Here is a 22,277-nt window from a genome sequence, read left to right as displayed (position 1 = left end):
CCTGATTCCTCCTCCGTTCAATGATTTACCAGTGCCAAGATGCCTGTTGGGTGATAGTTGCGCTTTATAAATTCAAAATAATAAAAGCTGCTGTTTACTTTGTGCAGGTGTCAATCCACCTGCACTTTTGGAAGGGGTTGAAGGCGGGTGCAGTGAGTCACTGCACCTGCCTGCAGGGGGTTGTTTGGTGGGATGTTTTTGTGGTCCATGGGACCCCTTTTATCCCTGCATTTAGATGGTGCAATGAAAGTGTAAAAAGAACAATTGATGGACAGATTGCTGAACAATGTAAAGCATTCACCCCGTGCAGAAATCTGGGCCTAAATCCATTTTCTTTGCTCCCCATGCCATTCCAGTTTAAACCCAGCCATATGCAAATCAGTCTTGACCCTGCTCCCCATGAGAGCAGTCCAGCCTGAACTGCCAGGCCAGATCCTCTCCATTCTGTTGTCAAATTTTCTTTTTGCATTGTCACCCTGAGTGGGACGGGGATGCCCAGGTGTGGGACCCGTGCTCTCCATGCCACTGGAGTAAAGCTAGCCTGGCTGATAATGATTTACATATGGCTGGGTTTCATCTGGGATGGCATGGGGAGATAAAAAACTATGGATTTAGGCACCGATCTCCGTAGTGGAGTGAATTTTAGACATTGCTCTGTGTTGACCCTGGCTTTTCCCACTGTCTTAAACAGTGCCACCCTGCTCCTCCCACTGTCTCGGATAGTGGTCACAAGTCTCCACCCACTGTCTGACAGTGTGCACCCGGCTCCTCACCCATTGTCTCACAGTGCGCACCCGGCTTCTCCTCACCCTGTATGACATTGCCCACCCGGCTCCTCCTCACCCTGTATGACAGTGCCCACCCAGCTCCTCCTCACCCTGTCTGACAGTGCCCAATCGGCTCCTCCTCTCACTGTCTGACAGTGTGCACCCGGCTCCTCACCCTGTCTGACAGTGCGCAGCCGGCTCCTCACCCAGGGTCTGACAATGTGCACCCGGCTCCTCACACTGTTTCTGACAGTTCGCACCTGGCTCATCCCAGTGTCTGACAGTAGGCACCCATCTCCTCAAACGTTTTACATCCCCCTGTTAGTCTGTCCTTATACCCTGATATCATTATAGTTTGTTTGTGTGCACCTAGCTTCTATCCCTTTCTGCCGTATAGATGAGTGCAAACGGCAACCTCAAAGAAGATCTCGCTAAAGCGACCCTTCGGGGGACCCATTGGGCATTGCTGCACCGCCCAAGGAGGAGCACTGCCCAATGATGAAGCATGACATCCTTTAGGGGATGTGTGAGGGCAACAAACAGTTCCATTGATTGTCCACTTTCATTACCCCGGGACAGTCACTCCCCACACTCTGAGAAATTGTGCCTTTCTTATTCTCTAGCTACGCCAAGGAACAACAGCCCTATCAATGAATTTTGTGATAAAAGACAAACCTTTACCAGCCTCTTGGCCGAGGCATACGTTGGCATTTACACACAGCTGCATAGGAGGCTTCCGGGCCCTCGCGCTGTGGCGAGTGGTCAGGAGTGGCGACAAAGGATGTCTTGTTTGAGAACAGTAGGTACCTGTGAACTAAACTCAGAACAAGGCCATTAGTCTAGCACATTTCAGAACAACATTTTAATATAAAAGTGTTCAAATGTGGTTCAATTGCAGAGTGGCTGTGAAAGGCTCTAGTGCAGTAAAGCAGTAAAAATCTTAAGAACGCGCTCCCCAGCTCAGCACCTCTAGTCTCCCGGAGGCGGAAGCATAGACCAACCACCTTGGAGGAGTTGGCAGGGTGAGCTGGGCGACAGGTGTGCGCTGCGGGTTGAGCAAATCTGACCACAAGGCTTTCGCTGGGACTGCAGGTTCCCACTTATGGAGACACAAAACACAGTGGAAAACACTGGAAAATCCTCACAATTATCTGTTTACAAGTTTTAGCTTCTCTTTTTAAAAGCATTGTTTTGGCGCAAACAATCACCATGGTACGTCAAGATCGCCTCGCAAAATTTACAGGTATTCCTGATGCAAAAAACTGTGTTTAAGAACTATACAGAATTATTAGGACCTGTTTATATAGCAGTGCTACCGGGGGGAGGGGGGTTAAACATTAGTTCAAGCCAGTAGCATATTTTAAAGTTAGTCCATGCACCACTTCAGTAAATGACGCCTGAGATGTTATTAGAGAAGGTAACTGTTGTAATCAACTGATGGTATTTCCATCCCCCCCCCCTCCCTTCCCCTCTCTTGGAATGTTCCCTATTCCCAAATTTCATCCTCAAGATTCCACTGCAGACTCTGATAGCTGCTCAGCTGATAGGAAGGGTGATGGTGCATGTCCTGGTCTAATAAGCCCCGGTTCAAGTGTTGTGTCATGGACTTTACAACATAACAGTAACATTTCAGGAAGCACTTAGATGGTTGCAGGAGTTGGGTAGTGGCCGTGAATTTAGGTGAAGAGTTCCATTACTTAAGCATGTGGCAAGAAAGTGCCAGAGAAGTGAAGTCGTCCTTCTTGAGGCGTTGTATCATAAAGGGTTAATACCCTTTGTTCTCACCATTAGGACGCCCCCAGATATGATGAGTTTATTTGAGGCATTTTGGAGTACTTCGGCTCAGAGTGTTCCAAGCCACACAGGGCGTTTCATTGATGCAACTCATATCAGAGCCACTATGACGAGAGACAGGTGTGATGTGACTTGCTTGAGGAGTAGGTATCTCGTGCTTGTAATGCAGGTTAGCTTTCAGAGGAGGACGGCTCTTATTAGGGAGTCGACAGCTTGCTATTCCACTGAAAAAAGGGGGGTGGTTGTTTTGGTCGTCACCGGGCTACGGTTTGCACCCCCACCTGTTCGCAAGCTACACTAGCACATGTATGTTAAACCGAAAATGCAAACTCCTGAGCAGACCCTGACCTATTTAAACAATACAACACTTTACTAAGCAGACGCAAACAGTGCACCACCGGGAAATAGCATAGTTTAATAGGTGGCAAGGGTGGAAGGAAAAGTCCCAGCACCTTCATATATACTGTGTGTGTATGGTAGTGCTGCAGGGTCCCCAGTGGAAGTATGAGCTCCATTTTCTTTCTCCTCAAAGCACAGCTCTTGTGTCATGTATAAATGGTTTATCTTCCAGGGGACAACCACAGCCCAGAGTTCAAGAGAGTTAATCTGCTGCACAAAGTCCCAGCCATGAAGGATGGAGACTTCACCATGGGGGAGAGGTGAGTGTTTTAGGTGTTGCATCTACATTACAGGTTTCCACTGCCTTTCAGCCTCCCTAGGTCTATGAAAATAGATCCAGGTATTGTGGAATAGGTTTGTACAAATATGTATGCATGTATGTATATATCAGAAAGTAAATGGTATAAATTACACCTATCACTGAGAGTAATAGCATTACTAATGTATCTGCGCACACATCTTGTTTTGTGTGCTCACCTATTTTCCTGGTACCAGGAGGTCAATTCATTTGAATTCCATTTTGTGCACAGTTTTCAAGTTTATATATGCGCCAAGGGGGTCGCTACAAGAGGCGCTGACTCGGGTTTCGTTCAATTAGCCCACGTTATGTGTATGGATAAATTTAATTGTGCTTAATTTGAGTTTGTTTCTTTGCTGCAAATGAAGTTGGTTTAAGTGCAGCCACCCCCCTAAACAGTATCCTTATATTTGAGCCTAAACCTAACACAACCATGGAACCATGCTGCCAAGACTAATTGCTGATCCACCACACCCAAGCATAAAGGTAAAAGGCAAACCATCAGCTAGGATTAACCCAACCCTTAAACATCATTGTTAAACCAAATTCCAAGCCTAACTAAGCCCGTTGACTTTACAGCAAATTGTAATTCTCAACCTAATAAAAATACAAATTCTAACTTCAACCCCTAAATTCACAAACAGTCCTTTGGCTAACGACAGGTTCTTGGCCAATCTGTAGCCAAAGCATAACTTACCAACGCCCACGCCCAGGTCCAAAGCCTAATATTTCAGGGTGAAGGAAGTGACCCGATTAGGGCCACCCGGGTCACTCGTGACAATCTCTCAGCCTTCCATACAAATGAAGAGCCGTTCAGATAGTAGAGAATACAAGCCAAGTATATTTTTGTAGGTACACTCAAGCGGAGTCCAGTCTGACTAGCCTCCTGGGATTGCTGCAGTGGGACTGACTTCAGCAAAAATGGTGACACATTATGTACAATTACGAACCAATGAAGACACCCCCTGACTGGAAATTTCCAGTTGGAGGCTGCTAGACAAAGAAGGTACAGAAGGATAAGTTTTGATTCTGAGACCAGGCTTTAATGCCAAGGTCGTTCTTGTGCCCGTCGCTCTAAAGGTGGGAGCAGGCCTCTATCTAGTGGGAAAGGCATTTGCTAATAAGAACAGTGCATTCATTAGTACAGCAAGGCCCAACCTTGGAGAAACGAAAACTACCACAGCTGCTCTCAGCAGAGGCAGAGAGAAAAATTTGTTTCAATACTGGCTCAAAATGGCGGCTAAACATAAAATGGTGCTGCGAATGCTAACTTAAAACGTACAATACATAAACAGTACAGCTAAAACATTGTTATTCCAACAAGGGGTAAATCTAATCCTCCAAGTCTATAATTAAAATCTTAACTAAGCCCTAAAACCATCAAGCTGAGCACTTACTCACAAACTTGAATCTGATCACCCAGAAACCTAAGGCTAACACAACTTCCTGAAGTCTAAACCCCTAAACACATTAGCCTCCAAGCCTAACCTCAACTAACAAAATTACATTAGTACAAGACCTAAGTCTGCAGTTCACATCCGTTTAGTCTTCTGTTATGGTCATTTGCACAGTACAAAGTCTTCCATTGGTATCGCCTTGTAGGACTATTGGCAACCATAGGGCATCTTTTAAAATGGTTTAGAGTTTTTATTCACAGACTGGAGTATGGTTTCACTTGTGAAGATGCACTGCACGTTGAGGGCACTAGTATATTCCTGTGTTACAGGAATGTGACCACTTAACGTGTATTTGTAGGGCACACATCCACCCAAGGGTATCTTGGTGCTGGATTACAGATGTTTGTTGTTACGCAACACAATGGTACTAATTTTATCGGCCTCAGATTAATGAAATTCTGAGTGGACCCTCTGGGATTTGAACCTGTGACCATGAGGTCAAACACAGGCCTCTATAGTGGACGCATTAGTCCACTAAGCCATCAGACTGGAGTTGTAGTTGAATGCTGTTGGTGTGGCCAGTGAAATAGTACAAATGAATATTTACCTATCCTAACGTAGGTATTAGCTTGCACACACTGTCTTCACATTGCGTTGCACTTTTATAATACAGTCACAAGAGCTTGTTCATTGTGGCCTTAACTCCCTCATATCCTTGCAGCATTGCAATTCTCCTCTATCTGGTTCGCAAGTTCCACACCCCAGACCACTGGTACCCCGCTGACCTGGAGAAACGGGCTTGTGTGGACGAGTATCTGTCCTGGCAGCATACCTCTGTACGGCCGCATGGCTCCAAGATCTTCTGGTACAAGGTAAGTAGCAGTGGTGTCATGGTGTCCTTTTTCGGGGGCATTAGAGATGCCTGGGGTGACCACCTGACTCCCGGTCATTGCTAATGCTGTCTCGGTCCTGAACGTTTCTCCTACAAATCATTACTTTCTGGTGTGTTAGTTAACTCATTCAGTGGAAACACAATTAGACTACAACATCCAGAATGCATAAGGTGATCGCACAAAGGTCCACGCTATGGAACTGTGTCTGTAATGATCCAGAGCGAGGCGAATAATGGAGTAAAGGTTCAGGAGACACCAGTGCTTCATTTCTAAATGAATAAAAGGCCCAAACCTTTTGTTCAGAAGCCTGCGGCCGGCACTGTTGAATGTGGGGGTGCAAATACCAAGGCCCAATAATCGTGATTTCACCTCCTGCCTCTTTCATCCATCACTGGACACTCTCTGCCCCTTAAGCTCACATTCACAGGTTCTTTTTCATCCCTACTTTCATTCCTTGTCACTGTTTTTCTGTCTTTCTCTTCATATTCCCCATTTTGTGTTTTTCTGTCTCTTACTCTGGGTCAAAATCTGATGAGGAAAAATAAGTGCCGGTTGGGCCCCCACTTGCAAACACCGGCTCAAACAAGGCTCTGGTAGATATGGTACTCTCCGGGGAACACTGGGCTGTTTGAATACTTAGGCCCAGTGCTTGGAGGATGTCCAGTAGCAAGGAGATGGGTCAGGGGGATGGAGGGTACATTTCCTGGGATCGTTTCCAATAGACGTTGTATTTCGGGAACTCGATACAGAAGTCTTTCAAGCAGCTTGTGACTGACCTAAGGGCGCTTCAGCTCAGTTTCCTGTAGCCAGTTGCCTCCCAGCATCTTTCAAAAGTGACTTGAGTTTGTATTTTGTTGATGTGCTGGAGAGAACAGTGTCCCACTAAATACTCATGGTGTGTGTGTATATATATATATATATATATATATATATATATATATATACATATATATATATATCGCTTCATATCCCTGGTGAGGCACCGAAGCACAATAGTGAACAGGTGGCACCCTACAGTGTGCGGCTGTGCTTGGTTGTATGAATGTTGGGTTTCCGGTGCGGGCTATGTGGGGACTGTTTTAATTTTGTGGGTAAGTAACCAATGGGGTGCTCCTGTCAGGAATTAGGTTGCTGCACCTAGGCATGCAATGGGAGGAAGAGGTGTGAGAAAGTGGGCATGCATCAGGGATTTAGATTCTGTCTGATTTTGCCACTCTCTAGGACGGTCCATAAATATGATGGAATGCACACCCACATGCTGTAAGCTAATTCTTCAGAACAATGCTCAATAGCAACATTTTGCGTGTTGACATGTTTGTGCTCTACCCCACAGCACTTTGATGATAATTTGAAAACAACATGGAGCGTAAATGCGCTCGATTTACATGTCACTCTGTGAGAAAAACACAATAGTGCTCCATGTTTCGTAATTATCATCAAAGTTGGGGCAGAGCTCAAACATGTCTGCACGCAAAATGTGGCTATTCAGCATTATTTTAAAGGATTGGCTACCAACACGTGGGCGTGCATTCCATAATTTTCATGAATACATTTATAATTGTGCCCCTCCTGATTAGCTGCACAAAAAAGAACATATTGGTTTAAGGATTAAGTTAAAATATAATATTCAGTCCGAGGCAGCTTGGAAAAATGTAATGGAGACACAGATTTCGTGCAACTACAGAGGAACAACAGCAATCCCATCAATGGACCTATAAATATAAAACCAATAGTCTGGTGAAATGCACAGTTTTTGAGTTAAATGGAATGTTTTTTTTTTGTTTTGTCACAGGGTTGCAAGGAGAAATCTTATGAGTGATATTGTTTCATTCAAATGTAGTGTAGTTCCTCTATTCCCAATAGGCTCTGCGCATTGGAATAATATATCCTATAGATGTGACGTGAGACTCAGGCCGATTACGACTCTATCGAACATATTAGACTTAATTGTGAGTGCCAGCTAGCTCAGAGGTCACTAGAAACTTTCTCAGATTCACAAGATGGGATTAGTCTCTGACAACCGCATAAACATGACAACTTTGTTTCCCCAAGATAAAACTGATCTTCAGTCGTGGAAACAATAGATAGATATTTCACTCAGTCAATCGTGCATGCTTCGTTTCACCAGAGGTGCAGAGAAATAGAGAGACGGGCGTTCTCAATAAAAGGATTTATTGAACAGTCTTCTTTCTCAAGCATAAGAAATGGACTGCTACAATCGTAAAACTGGTTGCAAAATATAATGCATACAGTAAAGAGTAGAATAGAATAATACTGTAAGAGCATTGTATGGTTCCTAGACCGTAAATAAATACATACATACAGAGGTTAATAATACTCAACTGGTGCTTCTAAAATACGCCTACCCCGGTATACCTAAGCTAATCATAGTACGAGGGATGAAGTAAGTGCGGTGTAGAATAAATAGATTATTCTTTTGCTAAGAATCTGTCCAAGAGTTCTCTTAGGGTCTAATCAGCTCCATACTTTAATTTGGAATGAAGGTCAGGCTCAGGACTAGATTTTCCAACTACCCACAAGGGTAGCTTGAAAACACTGGAGCTGGATTTCTCGGCAGGAGAAAAACAGCGTCTCTCTCAGTGCGTCTGCTGGAGAGTCGGCTTCCATCGGCACTTGCAGTAGCAGGGCGCGTTGGGCAAGTAGATAGTCGAACTGCTCCAAACCACCGTGTGTTTGCTATGGCAAGTGTGGGCATATTTAGACCTTGAAGTTGCCAAATCTGACGTAAAGGGGGACATAATAACGTCATTAAAGACTCAGTTCTTTGAAAAGACCATGAGTTCTTGGACAAGTCAGTATTCAAGCAAGGGGAAGTCCCTAGTCGTTGAAGCTGAGTTTTTCCAAAAAATCGTTGTTGATTTGCGGAATTAGTGGAAGTAGCCGTCCGTATTTGGACTGCATGAGCTATGTCTAAATATGGTTATGATTCTTATGCCTATACATGGTGATTTATACCTATATAAGGACATGAATCGGGAAATTTACAATAGTGTCCTAAAATGGTTCACAACACAAAGACACAGGAAACGCTTTCTGTGAAGTTTCATGATCACGTGGGGGATTCAAAACCATTGAGGAGACCTGAGGGATTTTGATTTCCACTGCATTAGCTGAAGCACAGAGGTGCTGAAAAGTCGAAGGGAAATGAAGGTTCTGCCGAACTTCTGAGTTGAAAACAGCAGGTACTGTGACCTTTGGGGAACACTGAATATAAATAGAAGGGAAGATGGTCACGTGTTTTAGTTCTGAATAGTGACAGTGTTTTGAAAGTTGTCTCGTAGTTGGGACAAATGGGAAGCACGGTTTGAGTTAAGGAGTGAAGTGCTTTTTGATTTTTATTTTTATCACACAGGGTGGGACGTGTTAGCAGTGGGATAGTTAAGTGGGTAAGGGATAAAGTATGGGGGACACAAAGTGTATTGATTACATAGCTGCTGTAGAACATATGTCACAATTATGTTTATTTTTAAACAGTGCAGCTTCCCCTGAGTAAGGGCTGTGTGCGTGCCCCAAATGCATTGGATATTTTCATGAGGCTGCTTGGGGCTGCAGAAACCCACGTGCTGAGGATTAAGACCTGGATTGGCATGTCACCGGCTTCAGAAAAATATGGGATTCACGTTGTCTTGAACTGAAGAATGAAAACGCTGTGACAAACTTGTAAAATACATTTTTGATGAACAATGCATAAAATGGAATATTTGATGAACAATGGATTTCTCTGCGTTTTCGCGCTGTGCGACATGTAAATGGAGCGCATGTGCGCTCCATGTTTCGAAACTCTCTAGGTCCATCCATGAGCAAGTGAGCATCAGAAATGCACTCTGTGTTTTTGGAGCTTTATTCCTAGTAGAGGGTATGTTTAACCACAATCACCACTTCTAGACTCTTTCAGTAGCTGGTGGGGTTGCCTCCTAGCCATGTGATGCTTCAAAGGCATATGTGCAGTCTTGAGCTTTCATTTGACAACCTTAGGTGTTGATGGAAGTTTTATTCGCGAGTGCCCTCCATTGACCCAAGTAGCCTGCACACCTGTGATGACACTGATTTGGAAAGAAAGTCCAAGGAACGGAAAGTTGTGGCCAGATATTCAAACGCATTTTCTGGTCGCCAATGCTACAATTTATAAATGATCAAACATTTTTTAAAGAGGCAGTGGTAGATAGGATCCATGCTTGCGCTTAAAAATTTTTTTTTTACATTTTTAAAACCTTTTTTTTCTTGTTTGAAAGCTTTTAATTTTCTTTTAAGAAAACAGACTGCATTTAAAAAGAATTTGCTTTATTTTAAAGGAATCCCAGCAAAGGTTGTCTGCTAACCCCAGCAGGCCACCATCCCTGTGATGGCAGCAAATGGTTGTGGGCCGCAGTTTGCGACCTTCCTCATTATTATTCGTAGCCGTAGTTCGAATTTTAACCCATTGTAAATTTGTGATTCAGTATTTTGTGAATCTATCTATTACATAGTACATAGGTTAGTTTGCAAAATACCATAAGATTGACAAAAAGGTGGTGTGCCCATTGCAATCACTTTTATATCTTTGTACATCAGGCCCATAGTGTCCTTCTCTAGCAAAGGGCCAAGTGCCCAGGTTATGGAAGCATGCCATGACAGAAGCACTTCTAAAAAATAGCCTGAACCCTGATGTCTGGGGCAACTATCGGCCAGTCTCGCTTTTTCCCATGGCTAGTAAAATCCTAGAAAAACATGTAAATAAGACCCTATCGGAGTACTTAGAAAACCACTTGATTTTGCACCCATCCTAGACTGGTTTCCGACCAGAGCATGGAACAGAAACGGCCCTTTTGGCAGTGGTGGAGGAATCACGAAAATGTGGGATCAGGGCGGCACGGTGGTAGTCATCCTGCTTGACCTGAGCTCCGCTTTCGAGACTAAGAAAGATTGGAGTATCAGGAAAAGTTCTCACCTGGATCAAATCCTTTTTGAAAGACCGGTCATATCAGGTATTTGAGGGCAATCATACCTCCCACTTACGTGCGGAGTGCCACAGGGCTTCTCACTGAGTTCCACCCTTTTCAATGTATATGTGAGGCCCCTTGCAGAGCACGTCCTGCCATATGGAATCAATATTATAACTTATGCAATTGACACGCAATTAGTGGTGGCATTAAGCCACCCAAAGAAGATGCCAGCTGATATAGAATCCTGCTTAGGAACAGTGGCCACGTGGATGGACCAGTCATGTCTCAAGCTTAATGGATACAAAACGGAGCTAATGGTCCTGGGCAACGGCCAGAGAGCTTTGGCAAACCTGATTTGGCCAAACTGTTTTGGTCCGGTGCCAAAGCCCAAAGAAAAGATCAAGAGTTTGGGGGTTTGGCTGGATAGGTCGCTTAACTTTGACCACCGAGCAGTACATTAGCAGCATCTTGTTACAGCACCGTTAGGCAGATGCGTAAAATCCTTCCATTCCTTCCTGAATCAGGACGCAGGATCATAGTCCAGGCACTGGTGTTATCCCGGCAGGATTATGGAAATTCACTTTACTTGGGGACTCCAAAGACCACAATAAGGAAAATACAAGTGATACAGAACTGCGTAGCCAGGCTGCTGCACAATTTCCCCAAAGCACACTCTGCCAATCCAGTCTTAAAAGAGCATCACTGGCTACCAATCAAGGAACGCATAATGTGTAAGTCATTATGTATAGCACATAAAACTCTCTTGGGCAGGGGCCCAAAAATGAATCTTGCACTTATAGCTTTCCATCGCCCCTCGAGACGTCTGTGCTCGGCGCTTATGTTCCTGGCGACGGTGCCAAAAATCAAGATAGCACATGCTGGAGGCCAAATGTTTGCCAACAACGCTGCAAAGCATTGGAATATGCTGCCCATTGATCTCCGGTCAATTATCCATCACCTTAAGTTTCGGAAATATGTAAAAACGTGGCTGTTCCAGACCTGAGCGTAAACTGTGCTAGACTGCCGGCTGTTGTTAGCGCTGGGATGCCTAAGGGTAGCCAAATGTTAATTATTAATAATAATAATAATAATAATAATATTAATGACATGAAGCAAGGTGGCAACAATGGGATGGAGGCATGGTTATCTAGGAGTCTCTCCGCGTCCATGTCTATATTCCCCTTGCGCGTGGAGTGGGTATCCCACTCTTGCAGAAATGCTGCAGAGTTCCCTGTACTTAATAGAATGTGCACATGGATGAGTGCTTGGCCAGGGGCACTTATTCAATGGAGTGTGGCCATTCCTTAAACGTGTGGGTGTTCAAACAGCACTTTCTTGCCATCCTATCACTGCTTGGGGCACTCTGACAGATAGAGAGCATGCAGAAACACAGAGCCCCCAGGCTGCACATTATGCTTCTTCTTTGTATTTAGCCAACATTGCCTTCTAGAACCTGATGTGTTGCTTTTAATAATAAAACAAAAACTAAATATACAGTCCTAAAGGACCAGCTGAAGTTTTCGTGTGTAATATGTGGCCACAGGGCATATATGGAAGCAGCAAAGCAGATGCAATAAATAGAGCGAGCATTGTGCCCCACAATTTGTATGCCGAGGGATGAAAAGGTGTGCGACCTAGGAAGCAGAAATGCCCTCTTGTTATCTACGTGGCCAATGAATTCCCAGGATCGACATCTAGGTGGGAGAGTGAGAGCAGGCTTCAGCCTCGTTAATCCTATGCTGAATGCAATGCTGTGAATCTTGTCTCATTGCCCTCGAGTCCGTAAAGCAAACTTTTTTGGGTGCATATGGACTTGTGGATCTTAATCCCTTCCAAGACCTAGACTAGGTTGTTTTGAGGAACCTCTAGAGAAGAACTGGTAGTTGCTGTGATGGTACGGGGAAAGATACTCTAGTAGCACAAGTGGCTACATATGGGACTTAATCCCAGTGTGCCTTTGGATGAGAGTGCTAATGAAAGGTATCGCCAAGAATTCAAACCAGCAAACAAATGAGCATTCCTTTATTTGGCATCCTTTTGAAGGCCTGGGTGTCTCTCAATAATTTATGCTAAGGGCTACAGCAAACGGCATTGGTTCACTGGTTTACTTTCTTTGAATACAACAGCTTAGAGCAGAGGTCTTCAAACTTTTTGATGCCGAGACCCCCCTGTCAAAATGTTTTAGGCGTAGGGACCCCCTCTTGACAAAAATGTCTAGAACTTGGTACTCCTCAACATTGACAACTATCTACAACCATAAACACCCCCAATTCCGACAGCAAATCATTTTTTGCAGTGGGGAAATAATATTAAACATTGTTTATCAAATGAAAGATCGGTGAGCGTGGGAGTGTGGTCAGAGGTGTAGCTAAAAACAAAGGACCTCATGTATGAGGAATTTGCCTAGGGCAGCGCCGCAAGTCTTCTTGCTGCATTGCCCTATGACAATATGAAAGGTCAGGATTGCACAGTATTTATGAAATATGGTGCATTCCTATCCTTTCCCCCTGCGTTGACGCACAAATTGCTGCCTAGCGCCAATGTAGGCAGGATTTTTGTTGTGCAGGAAGGTGCCCTGAGAGGGGTTTTCCTCTTTCTATGTGAGTTGCAGAATGCAGCACACATGGAAAGAGGAAAAAATACAAGGAAAACATTTTTCCTCATTACGCCTGCTGTGGGGAGGCATATGGTTTTGGCGCTGCCCCAGGTTTACATGGTTTGGTAAATCTGGGGCAATGTCAAAATCCATGGTTGTTGAGTGGGAACACTCACCGCAACGCCCATGGAACTCCTACTTGACAGATTAAGGCAAGGCAGCGCTTACTCCATATGTATGAGGGCACTCATAGCCATGCAGGGTGACTTTGCGACGCCTCATAGAAACGATTGCGACACTTGTGCTGCCGGGGTTTTAAAAAAATGATTCTCCAGCGGTTCAAGCCACTCATAAATCAGCCCCAAAATATTTTCCTAGTTTTTTCGGTCCTTTCACCATCAGATAGCTACATATAAAATAAGTGGTAGCTTAAATGAAAAATATTTTTTTTTAAAGTTGTTAATGAGTAGGAAATGCACTGTAGTACATTAGGAATCCTCTTTAATTAATGCACTGCAGAGGTCTGTGTAATCAGAAAGCCACAGAATGTTGGGGCACATTTACAAGCCCTGTGTGCCTACTTGCGAGGCCATTGCATCACTTTTTTGATGCAACGACGGCACAAACAATTGGGCCAATTTACAATGTGATGCATCTAGGGAGATGCGTCACATTGTAAAGCCTTGCGTCACATTATATGCAGGCTAGGCGTTCCCACGCAAAAAGCCATGTAGAACTAACGTAGTGAAATTTACAACATTTTACTGCGTCACTCTACGACTTCACTGCTTTAAAATCCCTATGCCTGCTCAGACCAGGCGTAAGGAATGACGCAGGGCTTTTTGTGTGAGACTCACCTATCTGTTGTGGCACATTGCTGGAGTTGTGAGACTTTCATGAGCAACTCCAGCGATGCGTCACTTTTGTGCCAACAGATGCATCAGTATTTCTGACGCATCTGTTAATCCTTGTGCCATGGAGCACTGTATTGTAAATACAACGCATTCGTGGTGGCAGAAGGACATTTTGCGCTGGCGCAAGGAAATTGACGCACATATGCAGATGCGTCCGTTTGTTGTAAATCTGTCCCTAAATTTAGTTGGTGCATTGGGGAATAGTGACTTGGGGATTTTTAGTGCTACAATGTCACAGCCTGGGACAAAAAGTACTGTGAAAGTGTAAGTCATTATTTTATTCTTGTATTACATACATTATAAAGTAGACTGCTACAAACTGTGCAAATAGTTTTAGGATATATGGAGCTTCCGAAGTGTAGATTTTAGTAATACCAGAATATAAGTAATGCATTCTTTTTTGTTGCATACCTGTCCCTTTAACACCTCCTCAGAGGGACGGTGCAATTAAAAGCATGCACTTCACAGCCCAGTTGAAAGTCTTCATACTACCACTTACAAAAAAAATCTTTGCCATCACAAAGCACTTAAAGGCAGAAGCGCTCCCAAGCACCATTTACATTTGCAGATTTCCTCAATACACACATTATCATTTCATTCAAGTTAGCAGGCACTCTGGAACGAAGGTTTGTTTCAGGCCCAGCCACTTCGTTTCACATCACAGAAGACAATTAACTACAGCTGCAGCATTTGAACGACTGCGTCCGGGTTTTCAAAAGTAAGAGCAAGTTTTAAATTCCAGACAGAAGTGAGGCCTTCCCAGGACTCTACGATCCCCCTGGGGGTCGCGCCCCACAGATTGAAGACCTGTGCCTTAGAGGGTGATCTCTGAACTCCTGAATCCCTCAACCACAGTGTCCCTGGGAGAAGGTGGAAGTAGTCGGTGTCCACTGAATTCCTGGTTCAATCCCTTAGGCAAAACCTTAGACGTCGTGTTCAGTAGCGAGGTGGGGGTGCCAATAGTTCTCTTATAAAACATATTTGCATATAGAATTTTCTTTTGCTTCATTTTGAGGCAAAAATGTCCATTTGTTGCAGCCGAGAGGGTGGGTACTTTAGCGCATAAGAGCTTTTTCCCACTCTCCCTTGTATTAGAGAAAAGCTAGAATGCATTCAGGGCTGCAGGGAGGAGCAAGATTATGACCAGGATGTTACTTTTCTGTTTCAGTTTCTGGCTTCTCATTGGCTCGACTGCCATTGTTAACCAGGCCAAAGCTTGCTTTCAGTTTTGATAAATGCTTTCCCTAAAAAGCCTTTGGAGATATTTGAAGGCGAAGAGGTGTTTGCTTCATTAGCTGGGTTAGGTTTGAGCCTCTCATACCCAGCATTAGTTGGCTGTAGCCGCTCATCTATTGCAGATGCAGTTTGTAATCTTCTATCCTCTATCAGAAGTGGAATATACCATCTCTTCCTCAACAATTAATATTAATCTACTTTACTCACTCACCTGAGATGGACTGTAATTTATTAGTGTTTTAAGATGGCTCAACCCTTGTGTACCAAACTGTGCATTAGGATCTACTCCAGAAATCCAGGATTGTTATTTAACAAATGCATTAAAAAAATCTAAATAGTAAAAATTTCTGGACGTATGAGACTTTGCACAGAAAAAATTAGTAACATTAGTTTGAAGAAAAACTCGTTTTTTTGTTTAAATATAATTGTTTTGCAAAAGAGGGTGTTCTACTTTCAGAATTTCTATGAATCGTAGGATCCCTCACTTGGCAATGGGTAGCTGTAGCGAGGGCCATGGCCTTCCTCTTCCTTATCTCTGCTCACATGCAGCCCCACCTTCCTTAGTAACCGTGGGCCATATCCTCACTTCCTGTAGAGTAATGGAGAACTCCCCTTCACCACACCTCAAGCCTTTGAACAGAGATGGAACTCTCATCACTGATCCCCCCGCAGTACTCCTCCCAGTTCTCCGCAGCAGAGGCCTGCACCCTGCTCCCCAACAGTGGTAGGTAGCAGCGTCATCCTCCCTATAAGCGATGTGCCACAGTGTCTCCCTCTTTCACTGCAGCGATAGATTCTAGCCCACACTCTTCCTCTGCTGGGGTAGGCCTTTCCTTCTGTAGCAATGGGTCTCATCCTGCTCATTCTTTGTATTTGCTTATCTGTTGTCTTGAGGGGGAATCAGTAACTCAATCTTTTTATCAGTCTACAAAATGGAGTCCCTTCTCCAGCTCAATAAATCATTCAGGTAATGAAGTTCTGTTCTTTCTGCAGTGCCTGACACCGTTAATTCTGGGTAAAGAAATGGAACCTGAGAAGATGGAAGCTGCCTTGAAGGAACTGCACACCGTCCTGGATCAGTTTGAGCAGAAGTTCCTGCAGGACAAGCCCTTCATCGTTGGGAACGAGATCTCCTTGGCTGACCTCGTGGCCATCGTGGAGCTCATGCAGGTGAGTCAGACAGATGGATAGAGAAGGAAGAGAGGGATGTGGAGGTATGAAGTTGAACTTGGAAAGGAAAGCCTGGCCCACCAGATAACTGGCATTTTACCCTTATGGAAAAACAACATTGTTGAACTCTGTGAATAAGCTTCAAAGAAAGAAGGGATTGCAGCAAAAAAGAACACCTGTTGTTCAAAATTATATGTTCATAGGATGTGTTGCTGTAGATGCACCTGTTCGGCATATTCCTGCCATCTAGTGTTTGCAAGTCTCTTGTATTTGAAGAAGACTTTTGAGTCAAGCGGTGTTAGTGACTCCTCCGCTAGTTGGGAATGCACATGGGCATCAACTCCATATTAGTTGGTTATTTTTTTCCCAGCATCGTTTTCGGGCAGGGCTCTGTGTTCGTCACCTGCTTCTCTTTCTGTTGGGCTCATTCATTCAACTTTTGACTCCGAGACCACCGGAAGAAACCTACTTGGTGATTGTTTTGGTTTTTTCAAAGCGACAATCAGCAGACATCGGCCTTCTTCGTCGTCTCACCCTTGGACATTCTTCGTGGCTTTGTACCCCTTGTCTCGAGGACTTTGTCACCAAGACTATACGAACGGTGATGGAAAGGGCACCCTTTCAGTATTGCCTCCAGTGCCTCTCCAAATGTCCGTGGACTGACCACCCACAGGCCTTCAATGTCTTCCTCTCCCCTGATGACACTGCATGCGAGGACAGCCTTACCTTCTAGTCCAAGAAGACCCTTCGGTACGGACGTTCATGGGTAAAGCAATATGAATCAACCCGGTCTAGGATATTTCTATATGCTTTTCAGCCTCTCCCGCTACTTCCACCTGTGGCGTGGAAGATGCATCAAACCCTATTCCACCTGGGCCAGGCAGCCATGACATTAAGCCCTACTAGAGAGTCGATTAGCCCCAGACAAAAGCTTCCAAACAGGCAAGACATGGTCACCAGGTCAGGCACCATAGCCCAAGCAACTCAATCTAGCAATCTGGCACCTGAGGGCTTAACATTTGGTTACTTTGGGCCTCCAACCATGAATGCATATATATCCTGTGTGGGTCTGTTAGACCGACCAAATGGGCAGCTAATGCTTTGAAGTTGAAAGCATTGTTCACTACTGCATCACAAAAAAGATAGACCATCTAAGATCTGGAGTACAAGACCTCATCCGCTCCCTGCTCCTTGTCCAGAAGTTGGGCCTAGCATACGCTTCAGTACGACTTCACTCAGCGGCTGTGGCCGCATACATGCAAATAAGGGAGCATGTCTCCTCCTTCCACATCTCTGTAATCAAGGTGTTCATGAAAGGCCTCAAGAGTCTTTACTACGGGTGTTCTGCTACTGCCAGTGTGGAACTTAATATTGTACATAACAGGCTCCCCAATCAGGCACCTTAGTGGAAAGAGCACTCTAGATGTTAAGCTTGCTCTCATGTACTACATTAACAGAATTAAACAATTTTGCAAGGCAGACAAACTTATGTGGCCTTTGCAAAGCCTCACAACCCACATCTTATGCAGAGATTGTTAGATGCATAGTTAAATGTATACAGACCTGCAATCACAGAGCCTAGACACCCTCCCTGTTACCCCTAGGGCTCACTCTACTCAAACACAATCTGCAATCATGGCCTTCTTAGGGAGCCTTCCCCTAGCCGACATACAAAAAGTGGCTATATATGGTCAACTCCGCACACATTTCCAAAGCACTATTGTGTGGATGTTTTAGTCAGACAACCAGCCAAGGCCTGTGGAGGGAGTTTCGGTGGGGCGGGGGAGAGGCAGGGTGGGGGTGCTAAAAACCGGAGTATGGATAATTGAAGGTAAGTAAACAATTTAATAAATAAAATGAATTTCGTTGCGCGCCGTGCATCGCAAAATGTGTTGCAAGGCGCGCAACGAAATTTGTTTTATTTATTAAATTGTTTACTTACCATCAATTATCCATACTCTGGTTTTTAGCATCCCCCACCCTGCCCCTCCCCCGCCCCGCCTCTCCGCCCCACCTCTCCGCCCCAAATCTCCGCCCCACCGAAACTCCCTCCATGGGCCATGGCTGCAGACAACAGGCAATGGTTGGCCAGACAGTACTAGGATCTTATTCCAGACATCTGCTTCATCCACACGCCGACAACCGCTTATAGGATGGGACTGCTCTACAGTCTATGCAGAGCATGTGTATCTCTACCAGCACATGCTATGAAAGGAAAATGTTACCCTGTAAGCAACTGTCCATAGGGTGTAGTGCTGTAGATTCATATGCTCCAGCCACCGTGCTACCTAAGACGGGATCCCATCGAGGCCCCTCTACGAGTAAATTAAGACTCGCATGGAAAAGGCCCGTATTATCGAGCGCCTTATGTGGAACAGACCCCCGGTCACGGCTATCACTTCCAACTGAAGTCCCGCATCGAGCCCATGCTCATTACTAGGCTCCATCGGTCACACTCTACCCGACCTGGTTTTGGCAGGCCCTTATCTTCATTTCGATTCCACTGAATCGACTCCCGGCACCAACCATATACCGGAACTGTTTAACATTGAAGTCTTGTTCAACCACGACTGGCCCACCCAGCTCAGCTCGTGGCTCACTTGACTAATCAGGCAAAGTCAAACTCTAGTCCTGAAGATGATCCCACTGTATTATTGGAGATAGGGATCGAAACGTTCGTCGACTGTTTTGCAGTACTGCTTGTTGTATGATTTTTAACTTTCTCGGCAGTCACTGTGGGATTGTGCTTATTCAAGAATTTCTTGCATTGTATTATAAGCCACCCTGTTCTCCTTGTTTGCCTGTGAATTCTCTGTCTTTTCTTTGTATTGTTTTCCTTTGACTTGGTACAGGCTTGTGCCCAGTTTTTCATGTGCGAATTGTTTTCGCTTTATTCTACCTATTCCTACTATTTTTGAAATAAATACTTCTAGGTCCGGCTGGACACTGAAGAAAAAACACAGCCTTTATTTTTAGCCTGTGATAATCAATCCGTTAGATATCTTAAAAGCTAGGACCTTTGTAACATAAAAATAAGTAGTCTAACCCATGGTCCTTGGCCATTATTTTGGGTTCCCTTGTATACTAAACCGTAGATTCATATGTGCCCACCCTCCTCCTAGGGCACTTATGGCTCTGTTGACAGATCTTTTTTCCATAAGTTATGACCCTCTCCATGCAGCACACACATGCATCATATAGTGTTCAGTCACCATTCTATACTACTCACACCCACTGCGCAGAGAGATTCTAGCATGGATTTCAGGCCCGTACACAATGCTAACTAAGGGAGAAGTACTACAACTTGGGACTCAAAAGACTTCTTAGAACACGGACAACTTGCAAATGTCTAAGCCCAGTATGTGAATCTATGACACTACTATCTATACACATAAGTTTCCATGATAAGTAACCTTTTTCTTGTGCTGATTTTGGTAATAACTCTTGTTTTTATTCCTCCAGATATTATTGTATACCCATCTTGTAAAAGTATGGAATAAAACATTCCGACTCAAACCCTAATGAAGCCTAAGTGAAGGCCATGCTCAGAGTTCATGTCAATAAATAGGAACTCGGAGTTGTCTTGACAGATTTTGTAAGATGCAGATCTATTGGCTCGTTTGTGTTTGGATATCGATGCAACTCTCAAAGTGCACTGGCATACATTGTGAAATTGCTCAGACTGGTTAAATGCAGCTGCGTGGCCTTGAAATACCATTTGGCAAAATCTTTGTACAACTCCTTTTAATTCTACAGTCATTCCCGTCCAGTGCTAGGCCCTTTTGGGTCAAGGTCTCTACCAGATAGCACAGCTATCTGGTTGTGGCGGACTAATTGAGGGCATTCTGAAAGATGAACTTGGAATGTATTCCGCCCATTGCTTACAATTGGCTTTGACGTTTGTCATTTATGTTTTCTTTCTATCTATTGGCAGGCTTTAGTTGTATTAGCCCCTCCTGCCTGTGTTCATTCCTGGTGTGGAGCCTAGCCTCTTTACTATATATCTGTTCAGCTGCTCCTATTCTGTTAGGGCTTCTCACTTTCAGGGTGCTACTTTTTCCTTTTCCATGAAGCATTACATGAGGGTGCTTGTTTCCAGCTCTCTTGTATGCTTCTCTCCCCTCCCCACCTCCTTATGCCGTGCTGCTCTTTCGTGAAATGTTTGTGTGCACATCTGCGCTTTCAAGTTGCTGTCTCGCCACCCATATTGGTTTCTCTCGTTCATGTGGGAGAGGTGTGGCACAGTGGCCAAAGTGGCTGACTCCGGATTGCAGGCTCCTGGTTCGATCTCCGGCAGCATCTTAGCATCATGTGACTCTGGGCAATTGCTCACTTATTCTCCCCGTCGGCCCCCAGTGCCTTGAAACCTTGAGGGACACTGCTTGCCTTCCTATCTGTATGTTCAGAAAAGGGGGTGGTGATGAACAGAGTGTCTGAATTAAGCAGACCACTCTTACCCAGTCCAAAGATCAGGGCTTGATCCATCACCGTTATTTATCTCACTGCACCATCCCAGCTCAGAACCTGGCTATATGCAAATCAGTCTGTCCCTGGCCCAGTGCATCATGGGAACAGGGCAGACTAAACTACCAAGCCAATTCTTCACCAGAAAGGAGACAAGCTACCGGGGACCGGTTTCTGGCATTTCAGCCGTCTTCGGCCCGGCTTGCTTGAATCCTGATGGTGCAGTGAGAACGGGACTCATGTCTGAGTATACCCTGCCACACCTATAGTGGCCAAAAAAGATTCAGAAAAGGGGGTGGTGATGAACAGAGTGTCTGAATTAAGCAGACCACTCTTACCCAGTCCAAAGATCAGGGCTTGATCCATCACCGTTATTTATCTCACTGCACCATCCCAGCTCAGAACCTGGCTATATGCAAATCAGTCTGTCCCTGGCCCAGTGCATCATGGGAACAGGGCAGACTAAACTACCAAGCCAATTCTTCACCAGAAAGGAGACAAGCTACCGGGGACCGGTTTCTGGCATTTCAGCCGTCTTCAGCCCGGCTTGCTTGATTCAAGCAAGCCGGGCCGAAGACGGCTGAAATGCCAGAAGCCGGTCCCCGGTAGCTTGTTTCCTTCCCAGTATAAGAATTGGCTTGGTAGTTTGGTCTGCCCTGTTCCCATGATGCACTGGGCCAGGGTCAGACTAATTTGCATATAGCCAAGTTCTGAGCTGGGATGGTGCAGTGAGCTGAAAAACGGTGATGGATCAAGCCCTGATCTTTGGACTGGGTAAGAGTGGTCTGCCTAATTCAGACACTCTGTTCATCACCACCCCCTTTCTGAATCATTCCTATCTATATGTGCAGAGTTTGACTGAGCTGTTGGTGTAGTCGTTCCTTTAGCAGATTGTTGTGTTCTGGGATCTGTTGTAAAGCAGTGTCCCTCGTTCACAATCACATCATGCTGGCAGTAAGCAGTGAGCGTGTATGGTGTCATGCTCTGGAAAATACCATACACAGCCCGAGAAATGCCCGTGAAGCATTGCGTGTGGAGCCCACTGTGTTGTATTTATTGGTAACAGTCTACAGCTGGTATTGCGTTGCATTCTCCCTGCCTTCGGGGCTTTTGGACGTCAGCAGGAAGGTTGATGGGCTGATAGTAGCAGCCATAGCTGGAATGTGTGAGTGGTCAGTTCTGGCTGCTGTGTGTGTTTACTCTGGCTACTGTAATAAGAGATTGTGTTTGCATAATCTGGGTGCCATACTGAGTTTTGTGTTGTCCTGTAGTAAGTACTGTGTGCACATTAAATGCAGTAGTAGCGCCAGCATTGGTATTTTTGTGTGTGCACACACCCTAGCTGCAGTACTAGTAGTGTATGGTAAGTAGCTTACCACTCCAAAAGCTGAAAATACGTTGCCTAC

General features: G+C 44.8%; 1 protein-coding gene across 1 annotated transcript in view; it reads left to right on the top strand.

Moving 5' to 3' along the window:
• Positions 1-22,277, top strand: part of LOC147679031 (glutathione S-transferase theta-1-like) — a 69,581-nt gene that overhangs the window by 25,389 nt on the left and 21,915 nt on the right. The window contains exons 2-4 of the mRNA XM_086942764.1: positions 3,133-3,220; positions 5,377-5,527; positions 16,231-16,407. Coding sequence (XP_086798890.1) covers positions 3,133-3,220; positions 5,377-5,527; positions 16,231-16,407 — 416 coding nt within the window. The remainder of the gene's footprint in view (positions 1-3,132; positions 3,221-5,376; positions 5,528-16,230; positions 16,408-22,277) is intronic.

This window comes from Lissotriton vulgaris, chromosome 11 (genome assembly GCF_964263255.1).
Source record: "Lissotriton vulgaris chromosome 11, aLisVul1.2, whole genome shotgun sequence".
NCBI classification, from domain to species: Eukaryota; Metazoa; Chordata; class Amphibia; order Caudata; family Salamandridae; genus Lissotriton; species Lissotriton vulgaris.
The sequence above is the reverse complement of the archived record's forward strand: the minus strand, read 5'-3'. Positions and strand labels throughout refer to the sequence as shown.